Raw genomic sequence first — 21,497 nt, 5'->3', positions numbered from 1 at the left:
TAAGCCCGTGTGCCACAACTACTGAAGCCCGCACGCCTAGAGCCCGTGCTCCACAACAAAAGAAACCACAGCTATGAGAAGCCGCGCACCACAACCAAGAGTAGCCCCCGCTCGCAGCAACTAGAGAAAGCCGACGCACAGCAACGGAAGACCCAACGCAGCCAATAAACAAATAAATAAATAAAATAAATCTATTTTTAAAAAAAAGAAATTAGAAGTGTCATCTCCAACTTGTGATTTCTGTAAACATTGGATTCGACCCAAGCTAGATTTATAAACAGATAACGAAAGCCAGAAGAAGTGGAGGCCTGAGGAAATGTCACCTATTCTGAATCACTTCCAAATTTCAAGAGAGGAATAAGATGTTGGTTCGGGAAATGGCAACTTTCTAACCTCTGTGCACTGGTAAGGTACTGGCCAGAAAAACTCAGAATTATGCTGGAAGAAAAGCCCATTAACAAAAGAACAAAAGAAAAGAAAGAACATATTTATGCTGCAAAGTTAAAACATCACATGAGCTTCTCTGAAACACTCTAAACTTAAAAAAGCAGGCCTACAAATGTATTCCGAAGCTTTTAAGCGTAGGTTAATATGTTCCATGTGCCATTTTGTATTTTGAAAGAATACTGTGAGAAATAAGCTATCATTAAAAGTACTTGTAAAACCTGTAAATATCTCCACATCTCCTCATTTGATTTTTAAAACACTAATTAATTCAGCCCTATAAGGTTTAAAAGAAAATGTAGTGTTTTGTTTTGTTTTGTTTAAACAACCAAAGTTGCCAGTAACATACCACACTATTTGTGATAAACACTTCAGTTTCATGGAAGAAGCCAAATCTAATCATAGGAAAATGAGCGGTTATGGAGAGAGAAGCTGAGGCTTCAGGAGGGAACATGCTATGGCGGGAAACACTTGTCATACCACGCCCCCTACCCTCAGACCACCAGAAACACAATTACATGTCTGGGAGCCTTGCTGCTTTTAAAGAATTTCATCAAGAAGTTTTCATAAATCCCTGGTGAATTTGTGACTGGGCATATCAATAGAATGAACGAGATATAAAATGAAATCACTACATACTAAGCTCAAGAAATCCCAGAAGACCATAATAAAGTTATGATTTGTCTATCTACCTTTCAGTAATTCGGCCTGAAATGTGGCTTACAACCATTCCAAAAAATAAAACAAATCGAATAACCCAGTTTACCACACAAATAAATCATAAGAGGTCCCAAGACAGATACAGGCCACAGGGTTAACAGTAGCTAATAATGACTATGATTTTGAAGGGGGCTGGAGGGTGAGGGGGCCAATGAGTTCTGATTGTTACCACATAGACACAACATGAGTTGTCAATCAGCTTTTCAAAACGTTGGCATGTGTCTCCCCCTCTACAAGATATTCATTCTCACTACTGTGTTTGTGCCTTACTTTCAGATGTACTTCTGCCAGGCCCCAGTAGTGATTATCAAATGCACTTTTATTGTATGATTTTGTCTTCTAAATAAGCAGACAAAAGGACTAGTAGATGGCTAGTGTTGTTTATGATGGTCTCTCCCATACACAGTTTTATCTGACATTCTGGTCTCTAATCCTCTGGCCATATTTTGAAATAAAGCATAAAGTTAAATGATATATTTGCTCTCTATTCCAGACTGGATGCAATTGATTTTAACTGACTAAATTATCTGATCTCTGCCAAGAATTTTATTTCATTAAGAAAATGATATTATAGAGCATCTGAGATCATAGAGCAGACTAAACATAATGCCAAAGGAGTTCTGAGAATGCTCCACAGTGAAGGTTTGATTATTTGCAGATGGAATATGAAAAAAAGAAAAAGAATCAGATCCCGGGCATTAGCCTAACCAATCCTGGTATCACTGCTGCCGACATCACAGCACAAAGCCAAGAAAATAACTGATCTTCTAAGCCACAACACCTTTTTTTAATGTACTAATCACTTTTCTTCCTAGAAAGTAATACTTAACTGCCACTATCCAAAACAAAGGGAAAGGGGGAAATGTTGGTACCACAATAGGCTCTAGCATGTCAACTGTCACTGCTGACATGATTTGGCTAGTAGTCAAGCATTCACCAAGGAACTAATTTAAATCAATCTCCTTTGGGAAAGCCAATTGTTTGGTATGCGCAACAATTGGTGTAGGATCAATCAGTGGACATGAGATCAATTAAAACCAGCTTAAGCCTGTGAAGAGGGACAATTCACACAACCTGAGTTAGATCTCTATTCATTTCAATACTCTCACAATGCAATCCTTAAGCTTCCTTGCAAAGCAGAAAAGCTACTATCACCCTACACTGTCTAGCCAGCACTTTAAGTAGTTCCACTTTTAATTAAAAACACAGTACACCCTTTGTTGGTACAGATAGTGTAGTCACTTTTAAGGGTTGCAGTTATTTTAGCCAGAAGCTTGAGATTTGGGAAGGGACATCTGTTAAGGAAAACACACACATTTTGATAGAATTTTTTCTTTACAACCTTACCAGTTTACATGTACTTGAAAGCATTTGAATCTTATTAAATTGAGAGGTTTGTCTGGCAAAAGTTACTACTGCACACTTTAGAACTGGGTTTCTAAACGTCAGCACTTGGGGATGTGGTGGTAACTGCCATGAGATTTTGCTAAAGCAGCTTTGAAACAAATAGGTTTTGCGTCAGATACCTAAGGAGGTATAGGCAGAACTTTGGAGATGGCACTGCAAAGGAAAGCATGCAGTATCGCTTCTGGCCGCAGGAGTGCTGTAATGTCATGTTCCACCAAAGAGCATCTCTGCATTAAGTTCTACTAAAGCAACATGCTTGATTCTTCCCAGTTCAACCACAATGGGGCAGGCAATGTGGATCAGAAAGACATCGCTGAATTAGCAAGTCATCTAATAAACAAGAATTTGGCAAAGGATTTTAGATATTTTGTATTTTGAACATTTTAAAGCACTTTAGTCTTTTCAACCAAATAGGCTGCAGTGTCTACTTGGGGGCAGGGGGTGTGGGGTGTAGGGAAGCCTCTCCAAACACTTTGACCACTTAGACCACAGTGTAATCAAAAATTGCCAGTTCTACCAAGTGATACCTGGAAAGAAAATACCGGAGTGGAGAAAGGAGGCAGAGGGGGGGGTGAAGGAGATGGAAAGGGACTTTGGCAAGACTGATATCAGTATCAAACTTTCATGGCCTCTGGGAAGAAGTTCCTCCCTAGTACATTTATTCAGAAAAACTTCTGAAAAAAAGCATTTTCCAAATGTCAGAAATGAAAGACAAGGAGAGTAAGAGAAATGAGGGCGAGAGAAAGGGGTATCCTTCTCATAAACCACAGTTTCATAGTGTCAATTGGAGAGCAGGGGCGGCGGAAATCGCACACCACCAAGTTATCCTGAGCTCTGCCCTCTGGCCGGCCAACCTTCAGCCCTGCGGGTAGGTGAGAACAGCTTAACGACGTCCTAAAAAGCTTTGAAAAATTAGGGCGCAGAAAGCTCTCTCCAAAATCTGGAGGCAGGACTGGAGATTCCATGAAACGAGTTGTAAATAAACCGCATCACAAGTCGAGTGAGACGTTCATATCCCAGAAAAATCAAAATCTGTTAACCTCAAGACAAATTCCAACTGCGCAAAAGTCCAAACTGCACGACCAAGACTGATAAACTCTAAGGGGCTGCTGTGCACCTTCCGTGAGGCGGTACTGCAAGGTGGGGCTGTGCGTGCTGGGAGCGGGGGTGTTGCGGTTTGTGTTTAAATCCTTCAGCGGACTTCACTGGGTTTAGCGGCCCTTCCCTTAAAATGCAGTTGGATTAGCTGCAGCCGCAGCAGGACTCGGAGACAGAAATACGGGCGCACTAAATCATCAGGAAATCTAGCTTTCTGAAACCTTTCTGAAGGCGTCCACTCGCCGCCCCACAGTGCACACAGGTGATGGAGAGGGAGGAGGAGGTTAAGAAGCCGCAGGTGAGTTTCACTGAGTGCCGGCACCTCTCTCAGAAGTAGCTGCTTTTGAGGGGAGTAAACAGAGAGGGCAAAGTCGGGCCTGTCTCCAAAACATCACCCTGCAAGCAAGCGTTCCCCCCACCCCAAAAAAATCCTGCGCACGAGTTGCCGCTCAATGCACTAAGTTCAGGTCGTCATCCCATCTAGTCTTAGCGTCCAGAAAAAGAAATCAATGCTGCTCTTTTCCTAAAAATGCAGGTCCTCCACATCGACTTGGTACCTGTCCCCAGCTCTCTATCCCACACGCGCGCGCAGTCACACACACACACACACACACACACACACCCCAACACACACACACAGAGTAGTAGGCCGTGTCCAAAGCTATCTGGGGTCAGGACTTGGGGCGCACGTGGATGGTGAATGTAGAGAAAGATGAGCTTCAGGGGAGATGGTTGAGAGGACTAAAAAGAGAAAAAAGACAAAAAGAACAAGAAAAAAGGATGCCAGGTTTTAAAAAAAGAGCGATACCGAAAGAGAGAAGAGTTCCGAAGTAGAAGCTCGGCAGTCAACGGGGGTACGGACCGCAGCGCTCAGCCCTGAACTCCCGCAGGACGCCCGGCTCGCCGCGCGTTTCGCTCCGGCTCGCCGCGCCTTCTGAGGACGGAAAAGACAGAGCGTTCGGCGGAGCTCTGGAGACCGGAAAGCGGGGAGCGGTGGCGCGCAATGGCGGGGGGTGCAGGGCACGGTCCTGCCCACCTGAGCCCCTGAGCGAGCGCCGCCACCCGCGCCCCCGACCCCGACCCCACGCGCCTCCGGCAGGGCAGAACCCACCTCTCTTACTGCGTCTCCATCGATTGCCTTGGCAGTGGCTGTAATCCATACAGTTCAGGATGATGAGGGCAAAGGAGAAGAGACGAAACTGCATCTGGGCGGTCGGGCCGGGGAGAGACGCCTCTCAAAGTCGGGGAACTGGAGGGCTCATCCGAGGAGCCGGCGCCGTCCGCGCTGTTGAGGAAGACGCCGAGGGGGAGTCGCCACTAGCCCAGGGGCCTGCACTGGTCAGTTCGGCGCAACCAGCATCTTTCCGCCTTGAACCTGAGAGACGAGGAGGAGAAGCCGGGTGGAGAGAGGCCCAGGGAGGCAGCTGCCTCTTCACGCGTCCCAATTTAAGAAGGGGAGGGAGGGGGGAAGCGAACCCACTGCCTGGCAGGAGCTGCGGAGCAGCTTAACCCCGAGCGCACAGCTGCCTGCAACTTGGAGAGGAAGGTGATTACAATCAGTGAATTAGCAACCTCTGCAGACCTATAGGCTCCGACCCGGGGGAAAGGACTTTGCGCGGGCGCTCCGGAAAAGAAAAGAGCTCCACAGTTCCCGAGGGTGCAGGGTTAAAGGCGCACTCTTCGGTCCTTTGGTCCCACAGTGGGGTACCCAAGCGCCGTGGTCGCGGTGGCCAGGCGCGGGTCGCCTACCGTGAGCACTTACGTCTCAGGCTGTGCGGCGTGCCTAGGCGCGGAGCTCCATCCAGGGCTCGGAAAGCCAGACGCCTCGCTAGCACGTGGGCTGGGGAAAAGTTTGCCGAGGCCCGCCGGGAGCGCGTAGCAGCTCTGGGATCCCGGCGCCTGCCTTGGGTTCGAAGTGCCCGGAGGGTCCTCTGGACTGACCGCGCCTAGCAGGAGCGCGGCGGGGCGGGCGGGTCCGCAGCCTCTGGGATGCTGCGTCCCCGCCGGTGAGTGCGATCCTACGGCAAGGGTTACGCCCGCTCTCACTCTCTGGGTCCCTGTGCAATTGTGCGGTTTCCAGAGCTCTCTCCACAGCCACTTCACAGCTAAGGTTTCTCCGTTTCCAAGCTGTGGGGGACAGAACGCTCCCGGGAGGCCGAAGGGATGGCGAGCTCACTTTCCGATGGAGATGCAGTCGGGCCGAGGCTCGGGATGCTTCTATAAGTAGGTGGTGCTGTGGTCCAAGGCAACTAAGTCAGGGCTGCCTCGGAGTTCCTGGGTCCTAAAGCCAGAACTTCTCCGGTTTCCCTGAGGTCCTAAAGAGCGCTGACAGCCTCCAGTGAGCCTAACCCCCAGCGAATCCCCTCCGGGCTTTCCTGGAGTGGGTGGCTAAACTGAAGAGTAGCTGAGGTGGAGGCGCCCCCTGACTGTGCTGGCCCGACAGCCCAGCTGTCTTCACCCCCAAGGCGTCTTCTCCGCTGCTCCGGGGTCGGCTCCAACCTCAGCGCCGACCTTCCAGCAGGAAGATCTGACTGACTGACGGCTTCTCCTAAACCTTCCTTTCCGAGCTCCCGGCCGGGACAGCTGCTTCTAAAGTGGCGTTTAAACTTGAGCCGCACCCCGAAAGATGCCACACCTCTGCCACTCTTAAGTTTTACTTCTTGGCTTTGATTTACGGGAAGATGTTAGCAAGGCTGAAACTAAAACGCGTCTTCGGTTTAGGGAGTAAAAAGAGTATTCCAATACTTTGCTTATCCTTAGAGGTTGTATTTCTTGACTTTGTGTCTCCTCCAGAAAAACTTACGAAAACCTTTGATCCCTTTCTTGGAGTACGCTAGAAATTGGGGCCTTGGTTCTTCAAAGAAAAGTTCAGTTTCTACCGAAGTATTTCTCATTCATAATCCTCCTCCCTCCCCCACCCTCAAAGTCTCCTGAATTGAACTTTTAGGTGCCTTGAGTTTGGGGAATACTCTGTTTAACAAAGTATTACATTAAATACACTTACGCTATCTGATTTCATTCTGGTGAAATCTTCTGTCCTGAATTCACTACTGTAGGAATGAATGTATTTACCCCCTAGGCAAAAGATAAGAATTTATACTGCTAACCATGGCAGTAGGAATGTTTGCAAATATTACCACAGGTACCATATTATTATGCTAGCATTTTGTATCATTTAAATTTCTTTCTCTATGCCTTCAGTTTCAGAAGATGTTCAGAAGTTTGGAGACTTGAGACAATCATATAGAAACAACAAGAATATTAAAATAGTCATGTTTATTAATTGTTCCATTAATGCCTATCCATAACTATTTTTATGGAATCACTATTACATAGCAGTACTTATGTGCTAAGAATTTTAGTGTTATTCACTTTATGTATGTCTGAGAACACCCAAGTCAATCTGAGTTGAAGTCCCTGGTCCCATTTCCCAGATAAGAAAATTCACCCCTGAGAATGGCCCATAGGGCACAAGTAGAGCTGACAAAGCACATAACAGCAACAGTGGATCTGTTTCTCAGCTTTCAGAGTCTTTGATTTTTGTCACAGAATTTGGAAGTGATTGGAAACATTTCAGTTTAGGGAGTGGCCCAGCATTTGACATGATATTCCAGTGAATATCCCCCAATCATCAGAAATACCATTTCTCGCATACACTCACACATGCACACACCAAATTTATTGCACTTCTAAAGGAGTTAAATCCATGAAAGAGCAAAGTCCTCTATAAATAAGCCATCTACCTTTCTGTACAGCCTTGGGACTCATTCAAGGTTAGTGGTCATCAGTGTCTTTTAAAATATATAAAGACAAAAATAAGCAGACGACCAAGTAGATCTAGCTCTACCATTAACCACCTGGGTCATTTTGGGCAAGTCTCTGATCTGTTTCCTTGTTGGTATTTTTAGGAAATTAGAACAAGATCTCTTTCACCCCTACCCTGTTCTGGTTTACAATCAATTTTCTATTTCTATCAAGAAGTTTGCTACAGAGTCTAACAGTGTCAGGACAAACTCATCATTGATGAGTTTTCAATATAGAAAGATGAGAGTTAGCCACTGTCATCCTTAAATTTACAGACCACTTTCAATCTCTGTCTTCAAAGGTTACTTTCCAAAATTTTAATCATTTGGGTTGCACTGATGGCATTTTTTAAACCAGAGATACTTTTCAGTTTAGTGAACTCCTAGATCCACTTCACAAAAAAGAATTTTAACAGCACCACTTCTGCTGAAGATAGGCTAATGCTCTTAACAAGACAAGAATGGGCGCTAGAAGTAAAGAAGATTCCTAATTCCTTTCACCTTGTGCTCTCTCCTGGTCTGTCTCTGCTTTTTAAAGGACACCACGGAACTTCAAAAAAATCTGTCACAAAAAAAACAAACAAAAAAAAAATCTGTCACACTTAGTTCTTGGGGTACTTAGAATCTCACACTTAATCTCTTTGGGCTAGTTTGTTGATAAAGCAGAATTTTTTTTTCCTTTTTTTTGCCACTCACTGAATATTTCTCCCGATTTCAAGAAGCTAGGAATGTTCTTGCTACTAAAAAAAACACATCCCTGGTGGATCCTAAACTATCATTAACTTTAACCCCGTATTTCTGTGTCCTTTCATTTCTAAACTGTGAAAGTGTTGTTAAGGCTCAGAGTTCACAGTTTCTCCATCTTGGAGACTCAATGGGCTTTTTCTTCAAACTGAGTTTAGACGGTGGTTTCATTAAACTCGCTTTATAAATAGGCATGTGTCTGGTGTCTGTTTACAGAGAAGTGTACTGACAAGGTTGACTTCATGCCACGCACTGGTGATAGAGAAGGTTAACTGAGTGCTGGTGGGGGGTGGGGGTGGGGAGATGATGTTATAGATGACAAGCAAGTTGCCTACTTTACTTTTTTGACTTGTAATTCATTCATACAGCTAAAATTCAATCATTAATAAAGGGCATACAGGGAAAAGCCTCTCTACCAGCCAGCCAGTTCTCCTCCTCAGAAACAGCCAGTTATTCATGTACAACCTTCCAGGTTTTTAGTATACTTCCAGAGATATGTTGTGCTTATCAAGAAAATGTGTGTGTATACACATATATATTCTTCACCCTTTTAGGCAACTAGTAGAATACTCTATTCACTAATCTGCACCTCGATTTTTTTCATGCATCTTAGAGTTCGTTCGGTATCAGTTCATAGCAAAAGTTCTTGTTGTTTTTATACAGTCACCTATCATTTCATTGTATGGTTGTATTTAGCCAGGTCCCTACTGATAGACATTCAGATTATCTTCATTCTTCTTCTGTTATAAGCAATGCTTCAATTAACCTTTTCATGGGTCATTTTAAATTTGTATTATAAATTCCTAAAAGTAGAAAAGTTGGATCAAACAGTTAGACATACCTCTGTGTGTGTGTGTATGTGTATCCTTAAAATTGCCTTCCACAGAGATTCTATCCAATTACAATGTATGAAAGTGCCCATCTCCCTATATACCGGCCAACGTGTTTTGATCTTTGATACTCCTAGGCAAAAAGTGGTATCTCAATGGTTTTAATTTTTATTTCTTTTCTTTTAAATGAAATTATGCATCTTTAATATGCCCAAGCAATTTATGTTTCCTTTTTCATGAATTCTCCAAAGATATCATTTACCTCTTTCTCTGCACTTGCTCACTTAATTTTGCTTTGTAGAACATATATATATATATATAATCTTTTGTTATTTGAGTTGCAAATATTTTTCCAGGTTTATCATTTGTCTCTTTACTTTTGAGGTACTTTACTATGCTAAAACTTTTAAAATAATTTTATGTAGTTAAATTTGTCAGTCTTATCTTTATAGTTTCTATGTTTGTGTTACACTTGTAAAAAGTTCTTCCCCATGCCATTCTCTTTAAGTTTTTATTTGGGATCTTTCTAAGACACTTTTTTTGATATTAAAAACCATAAGATGTTAGTGATTTTATGACAGTATGATGTGGCTGCAATAGAATAGAGCTTACATTTTCTAAATCTTTCCTAAGTATTTATGTTCACAGATTTGGTTGATTTTGGCTCTGACTCTCATTTTCATTAGTTAATTGATTTAGAGTTCTCTTATCTTTTATGTTATCAGATTCATATCCTCAGATTTAAAGTTTCCCACAATCTTCTGATTCACTGTTGAAATTTGGTGGTGTCATACTTATTCTTCCAGTCTAGAATTTATCCGTTACTTACTTTGAAACAAATTATGGCATTTTTGTCATTGTATCAAAATTGATATTTTTTTTCTGTTAAGTGTAAGCTGAATGTCCATTTTGCTAGCTGCATGTGATAACCTATGTTCACTTATTATATTTTGTATGAAATAATTAAATTAATTGATACGAAAGATCTTCAACCAGGTCACTGACCAGTCCTTATCCAGGCTAATTTGTTGTTTTTAAAAGCCACATCATAATCACTTATTTAACATTTGAAAAATGTGTAAATATTTGACTCCTCCAAATATTAATACTATGTCCTGCCACTTGAGAACTCTTCTGTAGACTGATGTGATAAGGCCTATTTCTCATTTTGTTCTTCATCCCCATGGAAGAGATCCAGGAGACTCTCTTCAAAGGAAGTCCAACTCAGACCAGCTCATAAGAAAAAAACTCAAGATTTGACCTGAAGCTTTAAAATTACTCCCTTTATTTAATCTTGTGCACTCTGAACTCTTTTGAACTAAAGTAGTGTCATTTCCATTCTTTTTTGTGTGAATGTGGTTGCTGGAAGGAAGTGTTACTACACTTGGTTAATAACAAGAGATAAAGATTCTCAGCTATTTTAAGAATGAGACACAGTTTTCACTAATAGAAGAGAATGTCTCTTTTCACTGTTCGTGGACACTCAATTAGTTATGCTAATTGAGATGAACAATAGGACAAGCATCCCTAAGAGCAGGAAACACCCTCCCCAGAACTGTTTTCAGTATTGATATCCCAAGTAGATCCACCTCTCCTAAGCAATTGATTTGTCTTTAACTTATGGTTATAATGAACTGTGTTACTATTCAAGAGCAAATTTGTGGTTTACCATCAGCAAGTATACAAAATGGTCAGGTACTTGATGTACTAGTCTCATTTCTTGCTCCATTTTTTTCTCACCTATTTTTAATGTTGTATTTTGCAGTATTATTATGCATCTTCATAAGCTGCTTTAATTTTGGAACAATATAGAAAATTTAAAAATAATAATTCATACCTTATACACATGATAATATAAATATATATATATGTCAAAGAATCAACATAGGGGTTCTAGTTGCTGATTACGTCTACTCCAACCGTTCATTCAAAAACTGAGGAAATAGCCATGGCATGAATTTGGGGACCCACTAGGCACATTGGGAGTTGAACCCAAGCCCAAACTCTATCAATTACCCAGTCTTCATAAGCCCCTCCTCTTGACATTTTGGGTGTCAAGAAATTAACCAAAGTCTAGTTATTTCCCCCTCCCCAAAACACAGTCATCTGAGTAAATGGCTCTAGGTCCTGTGGGGGGAGACCAGGAGAAAGATTTACTGTGAGAGTCCTTGCTCAAGAGACCTACCTGAACTTGTCTTCATTCAAGGAGCTCTGGGACTGTGAACCGGCTCAAGTCTGGGTTGGTTAAGAGGCTGTGACTATTGTGGTGACTCCAGTTACACTTCTGTAAGCCAGACCTAAAGTTTTCCTGTTATACAAATCAAGACTTTAGTAGGCTGTCCATCTACTTCAGTCCTAGATAAAAGTAACTTATAAGTACCAATTACAATCACATAACTAGCTTCAGAAACACACACTATAGCAATAAGTATTTCTTCCTTGATTTGATGTAAATAACAAATATCAATATTTTGTCATCTCCTACTCCTCTACTATTTAACATAAGTTGTGTAAATTGTATTGATAGTTAACCTCATATCTCAGTATTTAAACTACAGAATATGAAATAGTGAGTGACTCAGCTAAAAGAATGAATTTCACCCCAAGATTAATAAAGGGACATCGGATACTTTGGGTATCCTCTTTCGGGAAGCCGGTCTGTATGTTTTTGTGCAGGTAGCTGTGCCATGTACTGTAGAAGCATAAATTTGCATTTATCTTTATTTGGAAGTTAAATGTGGTTAAAAGACGTATGTACTGGATGCCAGATTGTCAAGAGATGGATTGTTGTGGTTTATACTATCACTTGGGTTAAGTTGGGAACTGTATTTCTCAATTCCTCTGGCATGTAATGCTTTTAGGTTGGAGCTGAATAAAAGAGGAATTTACATGGGATTTGGGGGGACAGAAATGAAACAGTGTTCAAGACTTTCTTGGAGGTCTTTTTTCAGTACGATTCAGTGATGGACAGAAGCCTAGGTATACAGCAGGTACCAGCTTGAAACTCACTCTGCTCTACATCCTGCTCTTCTTCTGAGTGCTGATCCTGCTTATCCAGAGCCCCCAGGCCCACTACCAGATGACCAGCTGCAGAGGCAGTAGATTTCCAGAGACCTCTCCACAAATTCCCCCTTTGCCATCACACTGTGGTGGTTGGGCACACTTGGCTTCTCAGACATATCAGTGACTCCTCTTTTTCCCTCCAATTCCCCTTCCAGATCTTCCCTTCCTCAGCTTCTCTCACAATGATATAAGATCTAGTTCCTATAATAATTCCATCTGTACCACCCAGTGACTCTGCTCTCCTGACTGAACCATGGCTGATGTAACTATTATCAATTGATTTTTCCACTATTAAATATGAGAACTTATTCCCTTTTCCTCCTGTTTCTTTCCTATACACCATCCTCCCTCCACCCACCAACCCCATCCTTCAAATATGGCTAGATCAATATTGAGTGGCTATGTCTGACTATGTTATTCAGAGCTGAGTCATGTAGTAAACTGGACTACTGTTACTTTCCTGTTTAACTTTTGGTTTTCTCTGAAATTATCGTTACCTTGTTTTCTCCTCTGCAGAGTTTTCTGTGACTTACAAAAAACTGAACCCAAACATTCTTCTGGTCATCTTAATAACCTCTTATGTTCCTTCCTACCAAGTAGATCATCAGTTTCATTTTCTTCAAGTTCCTCTTGAAGGCTCTGGCATACTTCTGCTGGACTGGTTACCCTTTGTGCCTGATACACAGTTGTCATTCTGGGATGTCCCTTTACCATCTTCCTGGGGATTCCCTTCTTCTTTCACCTCTGGTGGATTTTCTGTTTCCTATGTCCCATGTCTTCCTCTTTCCTAGTTAATCCTTCATTGTGGTGGAGGACATTCTCCAGGAGTTTCCTGAAAAATTTTGTATAGGGGTAAAAATTTTTTAAGACTTTTGCATGTCAGAAATGTCCCTATTCTACTCTCACAACTGACTATTTGGATAATATAAAATTTTATATTGAAATCATTTTTCTTTAGTAGTTTGAAAACATGTCTCCATTGCTTTTTACTTTGCAATATTGCTTGGAGAAGGCCAAAACCATTCTAATTACTGATTCTTTCTCATGTTCCTGTCTGCAGCCCACTCCCAGAAGATTGAAGGGCTGAAATTTAACTGAAACTACTTTGTCATGGATATTTTTTCATTGATATTGTTAGAGGTTGGATGGCCCTTTTAACCTTAAAATTCATGTTTTTCAGTTCTATAAATGTTCTTTAATTATTTGTTGTATGATTCCACCCCTTCCCCACCCCGTCACACACACACACACACACACACACACACACACACACACACACACACATTTTTCTCTCCTCCTTTTTTGGGAATACCTATTGTTCACATATTGGACATCCTAGAGTGGTCCTCTAATTTTCCTATATTTTCTCTCTTATTTTTCATCTCCTTGTATTTTTTCTCTACTTTCTGGAATATTCCTTCAACTTCATCCTCCAAGTCTTCTAATGAGTTTTCCATTGCTCTTCTCACTTTGTTTTTAATTTCCAAGAGCTCTCTTTTTTTATTTTAAAATTTTCTTTACTGTTCAGAGTCTTGTTTATTCCAAGTTGTTGTTTGTTTTGGTCTTTATCTTTCATCTTTGAGGCTTTTCCTGATATTTTAAATTCTTGGCTATTTGCTTATATTTAAAAGTGAGAGACTAACAAGCTGATCTTTTTAAAAAATTCTTACCACTTGGGTGATGCTTGCCAACTTGAGATGACTGTATGGTAAATACGGACCATAAGTAAACTGACTGAGGCATTTATTGGAAACAATCAAAATATAATTTATTTAACTATTTTCACTAGGTTTGGTTAGATTCCCAGAGAAAAGTTTTCCAATATTCTGCAAAGAGGGAGGGTTGAGGGGCGGCAGTTATTGTCTTGTCTTTAATTCTTCCTTTCCTTGTGGATTTTCTCCCCTTTTGAAAAACTTTTGAAAAACTTATTTCACTTAAGTTTTGAAAAACTTATTTCACTTAAGATTTAGTAAGGTTTCAGGAGAGAAAAACATTAAAGGCATGTGAATCCACTTTATTGTTACTTGTCTTTGTTTTTCTTTTATTCACTCAACAAATAATGATTGAAGTCCTATATTTTGACACTGTTATGGGTGCTGAGGATACAGCAGTGAGAAAGGAAGACAAGATCCTTATGGAGCCTATATGCTAACTGGGAAAAGATAAACAATAAAAAGCAAATACACAGGATTGTCTTTATTTCCCTAAGTGTTTATTTTAACATTTATTTTGATGCAAGTTCAAAAAACTCCCACATACTCTTTTCCAAACATCATTAATAATTTAAATTTTACTGCATTTGCTTTTCATTCACTTTATCTCTACAGTTATACATATTTTTTCTAAACCATTGATGAGTAAGTTTAAATATGATCTGTTAGTCCTAAATACTTCAGTGTATACTCCCTGAGAACAAGAACATCCACTTATATAACCTCAACATTATCAAAATTAGGAAATTTAACATTGATAAAATATCATTACCTAATTCACAGTCTATATTCAAATTTTCTCAGTTGTCCAATATGCCCTTTATAGCTACTGATTCCTCAGCCTGGGCTTGAATCCAGGATCACATGCTACATTTAGTTGTCATGCCTCATTGTCCTCTTTAGCCTGGAACTGTTTCTCAGTCTTTCTTTGTCATTGATGGCCTTGATATTTTTGAAAAACACATTCTATTTTGTTGAATGCCCCTTAGTTTGGATTTGTCTAATATTTCCTCATAATTAAATAGAGGTTATGCCTTTTTTGGGAAGAATACTATAAAATTGATGCTGTGTCCTTCTCAGGGCATCACATCAAGAGGAACATTCTGCTGATCTATCCTATTACCTACTACTTGATTAAGATGTTGTCTGCCAGGATTTTACATGGTAAAGTCACTATTTTTCCTTTTTATATTAATAATTAATTTGTGGGAAACACATTGGATTATGTAAATATCCTCTTTCTCATCAAACTTTAACCCCTACTTTTGTCATCCATTAATGATTTATTAATTGATAATTCATTACAGTGATGTAAAGAGGGTAAATCACTTATTACTCTGATGGTTGTCAAATGGTGATTTTCTAACTCCATTTTTTCTTCTACATTTATTAGTATTTATTATTATTATTATTATTTATTATTTACATTTATTATTCTACTGTAAGGAAAAGCTTTCTCTTCTCCCTGATCAATTGACTGATATCAGTATGGACTCATAGATTCTTATTTTGCTCAATGTGATATACTGTGTTACTACTTTTATTTTGAGTCTCAGTTTGACCCAAATTTGGCCTTTGGAGAATATTAAGCTGGGTTCTGTGCTTCAAAGATTCTTTAAGTACTTTTTCACTTTTAGGCGCAACCATAACTTCCAGACTTATCTTATGTTTTCCCTGTTCCAGCCCTGGAATAAGCCCTGCTTTTCTCCAAGCAACCCTGGTTCCTTTTAGTGGAGAATTATATTTAGAAACCAAGATCTGGGTACTTGGTATATGCAATTCTACTGGCATGTCATAGCTTCTACTTCTTCTCAGCATCAGAGTTAAAATCATGAGTTCTTTATATACACCCCTCATTCCAATCCAACAGCACAGAGTTCATTCTAGCCTTTTCTATTTCCATATTTGTAACTCCCTCTGCAACAGTGATAAATGTAAATTGGAAATACCTATAAAGAGCAATTGCTGCTGTTGTGTGAATATCAAGAAAAGCTTCACCAGAGATGTACATAAGCTTGGTCTTGAAGGCTAAGTAGGATTTTATCAGGGAAGCAAGAAAGGGCATTTAAGTCAAAAGTGATAGAAAGAGGGAAAGCCAAGATATAAAGAGAAATAACTGGCTAATAAACCAATGTGCTAATGGAGTGGGGCTTGAAGGGAGGGAAGATAAGGGTTTAGACTGGCAAAGTTGATAGCAGCCAGATTGTAAGTGAATGGACTTCCATGGTAATGAATAGGAATTTTACCTTCAATACGAACTGAGTATTTTTTTATAGCGGGAGTTGTAACATACTCAATTCTACCTTAGGAAGATAATTACTTTGGCAGTACTGAAAATGTATTGGAGGGAAACCAGTTCAGAGGTTAATTATATATATATGATATATGACTATATTATATATGACATACATATATATACACACACACAGTTGAGTCTCATTATTTATGGTAGTTGTGTTCTACAAAGTCACCATGAACACAGAATTAGCAAATACTGACCCATTGCTCCTTGGAGAAATACCGAATAAGATTCCTGCAAGCCTCTGATCACTTTTCATCAACCAATCAATACATAACCTTGTTTTATGTGTATTTTGCTTTAAAGACACCATATTTAATATGTATTGTTAATTCACTAACATCCTACTCACAGCAACAGCACTATAAACTCACACCTGAATGAATCTTATTTAACACGTATTTTTTCTGTAAGGCACATCACAGCCTTCTTGCATTGGGGGACACTAGACAGCACTTCAACACTACACTTGGGGACCTTTCTAAACAATGAAATTACCAACAAAAAAATTTTAAATGTGAAAAATGTGGCACTAAATAGATCACAAAAAGGATACTTGTTCACAGTATGAGAGCTGAAACAAGAAGGCAGAATGCTACCTTGTTTGACCTCAGCTGGGAATATGAACATCAGGTGACTTAAATTTTTGCCACTCTGTGCATGTCCACAAATGACCATGAAAGTACCAGGAATATTGATTTTGAGGCTACAAATAAATTTTCGTGAGTAGGCAAATTTGCAAATACAGAATCTACAAATAATGAGTATCGACTATATATACATGTATACATACATATGTATGAAACTAAACCAGTGCAATGTTAGTGGAAATGGGAAGGAAGGATTTGATCAATTAAATGTGGGAATGGGGAAGGTAGAAGGCAAAGATGATGCTGAAGTTTCTATTTTGGAAGACTGGGTAAATGTTAATGTTATTACCAAAAAATATAATCCTGAAAAAGAGTCTGGAGGCAAGAGATAATACAATTTTGGAAATGTAGAATTTTAGAACAAGGGCAACATCCTGGTAGAGATAGTCAGTAATCATGAAAATGTGGAACTGGAGCACCTTACAGAGGCCATAGCTAGATATAAAATTTGATTATCAGGTACATATAGAGTACAATTGAAGCTGTAGGAATAGAAGAGATTGCTTGGGTAAGGAGGCAAAAATCCAAAGATAAAACCTTGAAAATATATACTAAATTTAAGGGGTATAGTGGAAAAGAACCAATAAAAAAGGCAAGGAGAAATTTGGGGGGGAAATCTCAAATCTAAGGGGATTATAAGAACAATAACAAGTAAAGAGGCTAGTTAATGTTCCCCAAGCAGGACGGGAAGTAAAGGAAATATTATGTATGCAAACATGTATGTAATACAATTCTAAATATGCAACATTATTTGTATATTTGGTACCCCTTGCCTCTGTAATAGTCTAATTTTTATCACGCTTTAAGATGGTAGAAATAATTTAAGATTGGTTATCCTGGAAATACACCAGAGTCCAAATGGACCAAGAAGGTCGTTTTTTGGAGAAATTGGAAGCGCCTCATACCATCAATCACAAGGCAGAGAAAGAAAGATATGTACCAAAGATCATGAAAAGTTGATCCATGATGTCACATCAAGAAACATAGGTTTGGGACTTCCCTGGTGGCACAGTGGTTAAGAATTCACCTGCCAATGTGGGGGACATGGGTTCGAGCCCTGGTCGGGGAAGATCCCACATGACATGGAGCAACTAAGCCTGTGTGCCACAACTACTCAGCCTGCTTGAGCACTAGAGCCCGCGAGCCACAACTACTGAGCCCACATGCTGCAACTACTGAAGTCCGCGTACCTAGAGCCCATGCTCCTCAACAAGAGGAGCCACTGCAATGAGAAGCCCACGGACCGCAATGAAGAGTAGCCCCTGCTCACCGCAACTAGAGAAAACCCGCATGCAGCAACGAAGACCCAATGCAGCCAAAATTTAATTAATTAATTAATTAATTTTTTAAAAAGAAACATAGGTTTGTCTATCACATTCCAGTAAGACCTATTCATAAGCAAAGTACAGTGAAAGAACAGGGGCAGAAAACTGGGAGAGTGGACAACAGAAAGAAAGGATCAGGAATGATGAAGCGTTGACCAGGGTTTTCAGGAAGAAGACTTCCAGTTCCTAGGAATGGCAGGAGGGGCTATCTGAACAACTCTCCAGCTGAAAACAACTAAAAATGCTGAATGTAATAAACATCTTTCTAATAGCCACAAAGAGCTAAGAAGATAGTAAGAAATAACAGGCCAAACAAGAGCCCAGGATGGTAAGTGAACACAAAACCACTTTCATCCTGAGGCTATTTGCCTAACACAAAAACGTGAATTTTCATTTTCTCAGGAAAATGAGGGTGTCTTGTGGGAAGGGAAATAGAAATTCAAAGGCAAGGTTCACATTAGTTGAGGAATTAAATAGGAGCTGGCAGGAACAAATTTAAAACCTGTCCAGGGAAAGAAATACATTCATCCTGAATTCACATTATTTCTAGAAATAATTTTTCAGATACAATAACCAGCACAAAATACAAGAGAACCAGATGCATACACACACAAAAATCACTGTGGATGAGAAACAACAGACAACAGAACCACAAAGACTACAAATATTGGTATAATCAAGCAAACTATAAAACAACTATGCTTTAATGTGTTTAAAGAAATGCTGAAAAACAAGCTTGATGATATCTGCAGGGTATAGGATTGACCGTGAATGAGGTAGGAAGACAAGGCTAAGGACAATAAAGTTAGGGGAGAAAACTTGGAGGATTCTGTTTGCATACATACATGCCTATATAATGAATAAAATCAATAACAATACCATCATTTTCATCAAAATGCTTTATTAAGCCCCTACTATGTAACAGATATCTGTTGTTTTTGCATGTCTATTTTTCACTCCCTTCCTCTCAAGTAGCAATCTTATTTTCCTTAATAAGGAAACACACACTATAAAGAAGCCTCACCTTCCTCCAAGCTCCAAGAGTGGTAAGGAGACCCCAGACTGACCAACTGAACAATTCCATTCACCTGGTTACTGTAATTGATTCAGGAGTGGCACTGTTTTCCAAGACAGACCAATGAAAGTAAAACTTTTGCTGGAACTCCTGAAGGAGCTGGAACTGCTGAGGCAGCTAACCTGGGAGGCTGGAAGTCTGCTGGCTGTTTTGGAACCATGAGAAGAGAGTCTGCTTATAAATAGAGCCAACACCAAGAAAAGAAAACCCAAGGTAGAGGAATAGATTCTTAATGACATCCTTTAAACGTCTAGATTCTATGCCTATAGGCCAGACACATCTCCATTTTACAGGATAGTACATTCCATTTTTCTGCTTAAGTCGGTTTGAGTTGTGTTTCTGTAACTCGCAAACAAAACTCCTGGTATATAAGAACATTATTCAGAGCCCTGGGCTGGTCACCAAGGATAAAATATCTGAAAGAGGGAAAGTCAGTCTTGGAATGAAAATTTTAAAAGAGGAAATGATTAGAAAATTTAGGTAATGAGACTTATCTATTGCCAACCCATCCTAAAAATAATCTCCTTCTACTGATTTTCATAGCACTTTATCAATTACCTTATCTCAGCACTTAAAACATTTTACTTTGTATTATAGCAAGCTTTATATATCTCTCCTACAAATCTGCATACCCTGGGGAGGAAATAATCATAGAATTTCAGAGTCAGAATGTACCTTGGAGGGACTTCCCTGGTGGCACAGTAGTTAAGAATCCACCTGCCAATGCAGGGGACATGGGTTCGATCCCTGGTCTGGGAAGATCTCACATGCCATGGAGCAACTAAGCCCGTGAGCCACAGCTACTGAGCCTGTGCTCTAGAGCCCACAAACCACAACTACTGAGCCCACGTGCCACAACTACTGAAGCCCGCACACCTAGAGCCGGTGCTCCAGAGCCCACAAACCACAACTACTGAGCCCACGTGCCACAACTACTGAAGCCCGCAGACCTAGAGCCCGTGCTCCACAACAAGAGAAGCCACTGCAATGAGAAGCCCGCGCACCGCAAGGAAGAGTAGCCTCCACTCGCTGCAGCTAGAGAAGACCCGTGCACAGCAATGAAGACTCAACGCAGCCAAAAATAAATAAATAAATAAATAAATTTATATTAAAAAAAATAACTTGGACAGACTTAGAAGGACTTTCTTATTTCATATTGAGGTAAGGACTATGTTTTATCTTGGTATCCTAGATGTGTTTAGGAGGTAATATTAATTAATTGAAGGAATGAGTTGATAAAATGAAAAGAGAAAAGGAAATAAGAAAGAAGAGAAATTAAGAAAACGGGAGAGACATAATAAGTAAAATTTATACACTTTGGGAAAGGGAGAAGAAGAGAGGTTGGAAGACAGAAGGAAAGAGAAAAAGAATAAGAGAAGATAAAAGAAATTAGAAACATTAAGCAATACTTTTGGGCATCTCCAGTTATGAGCTACATTATAACGCTTTCTTTTAGAATTTTGACCCTTCTGAGTCTTCTCTGCTTATGCAAATAATAAAATTTATTTCTTAATATCCTGAGTGCACAGTAAACGACAGGAGGAAGGAACTCTGGATGTATTCTTCACGGCAGGGGGAATCCTAATTTAAATCATGGAAGTAGGGTGGAAACTGGAGGCACCCTGGACTGACTGATGATGGGTTTATGGAAGTTTCTCTTGCTTATCCTGTTAGATTGTACTGTGGTTTTCAATGATTTGCTTCCCCTTTCCTTTAGCGTAATTATCTTACCCATTGCCATGGAGTATGAAGTGACTTCTTGTGGGAGAAACACACCTCCTTGCCCCACTGATATCCATCTTGGCCGTGCAATTTGCTTTGGTCAACAGCATGTGTGACCCATGTCACACCAAAGCAGAAGCCTTAAGAGCCACGATGCTTGCCCTTTTTCTTTAGATATGAAAATGACATGTTTCAAATAAGAGCTGCTGCTTTATCCTGAACCCTAGAATAAGATGACACTGGCAGCAGAGCCACAGCTGATTCTCAGACACCTTTGCTGTTCTACGTTACTGAGACTGAGGGATTATTTGTTACCAAAGCAGAGCTGACTTATACATCATTAAATTGTCTTTGATGTGCAAACCAAATCTTTTTAAAGTAAACTCCTGAGTTACTTTGTTTCCAGTACTACATGCTCTGAGATAAAACTGATGCAGAAAAAAATCTAATGTTTGAAATATAAATTTGTCTATGTTTATAAACCTTTTTTATTTCTCAATACCTATGTTGTACCTATGAAAAAGAACCATAAAGATCAATCCATAATCTGTAAAATTCACAGATCCACAATGTCTGAGATTGCAACAAAAGAAAATAACCACATA

At 40.1% G+C, this 21,497-nt stretch overlaps 1 protein-coding gene and 1 long non-coding RNA gene across 3 annotated transcripts in view; both read right to left on the bottom strand.

Moving 5' to 3' along the window:
* Positions 1 to 5,664, bottom strand: part of RSPO2 (R-spondin 2) — a 179,974-nt gene extending 174,310 nt beyond the window's left edge. The window contains exons 1-2 of one of the 2 annotated variants that reach the window (XM_082364461.1): positions 5,432 to 5,664; positions 4,781 to 5,044 (exon numbers count right to left, since the gene is read on the bottom strand). In XM_082364461.1, the coding sequence (XP_082220587.1) occupies positions 4,781 to 4,874 (94 nt within the window). In that variant the 5' untranslated portion in view covers positions 4,875 to 5,044; positions 5,432 to 5,664. Of the gene's footprint in view, positions 1 to 4,755 lie in introns of both variants that reach the window. The other variant, XM_082364462.1, reaches the window with a different exon arrangement.
* Positions 1 to 21,497, bottom strand: part of LOC309615187 — a 571,459-nt gene that overhangs the window by 222,620 nt on the left and 327,342 nt on the right. The window lies entirely within an intron of this gene.

The sequence above is a fragment of the Balaenoptera borealis genome (assembly GCF_965194805.1).
Source record: "Balaenoptera borealis genome assembly, chromosome: 17".
Classification (NCBI taxonomy): Eukaryota; Metazoa; Chordata; class Mammalia; order Artiodactyla; family Balaenopteridae; genus Balaenoptera; species Balaenoptera borealis.
The sequence above is the reverse complement of the archived record's forward strand: the minus strand, read 5'-3'. Positions and strand labels throughout refer to the sequence as shown.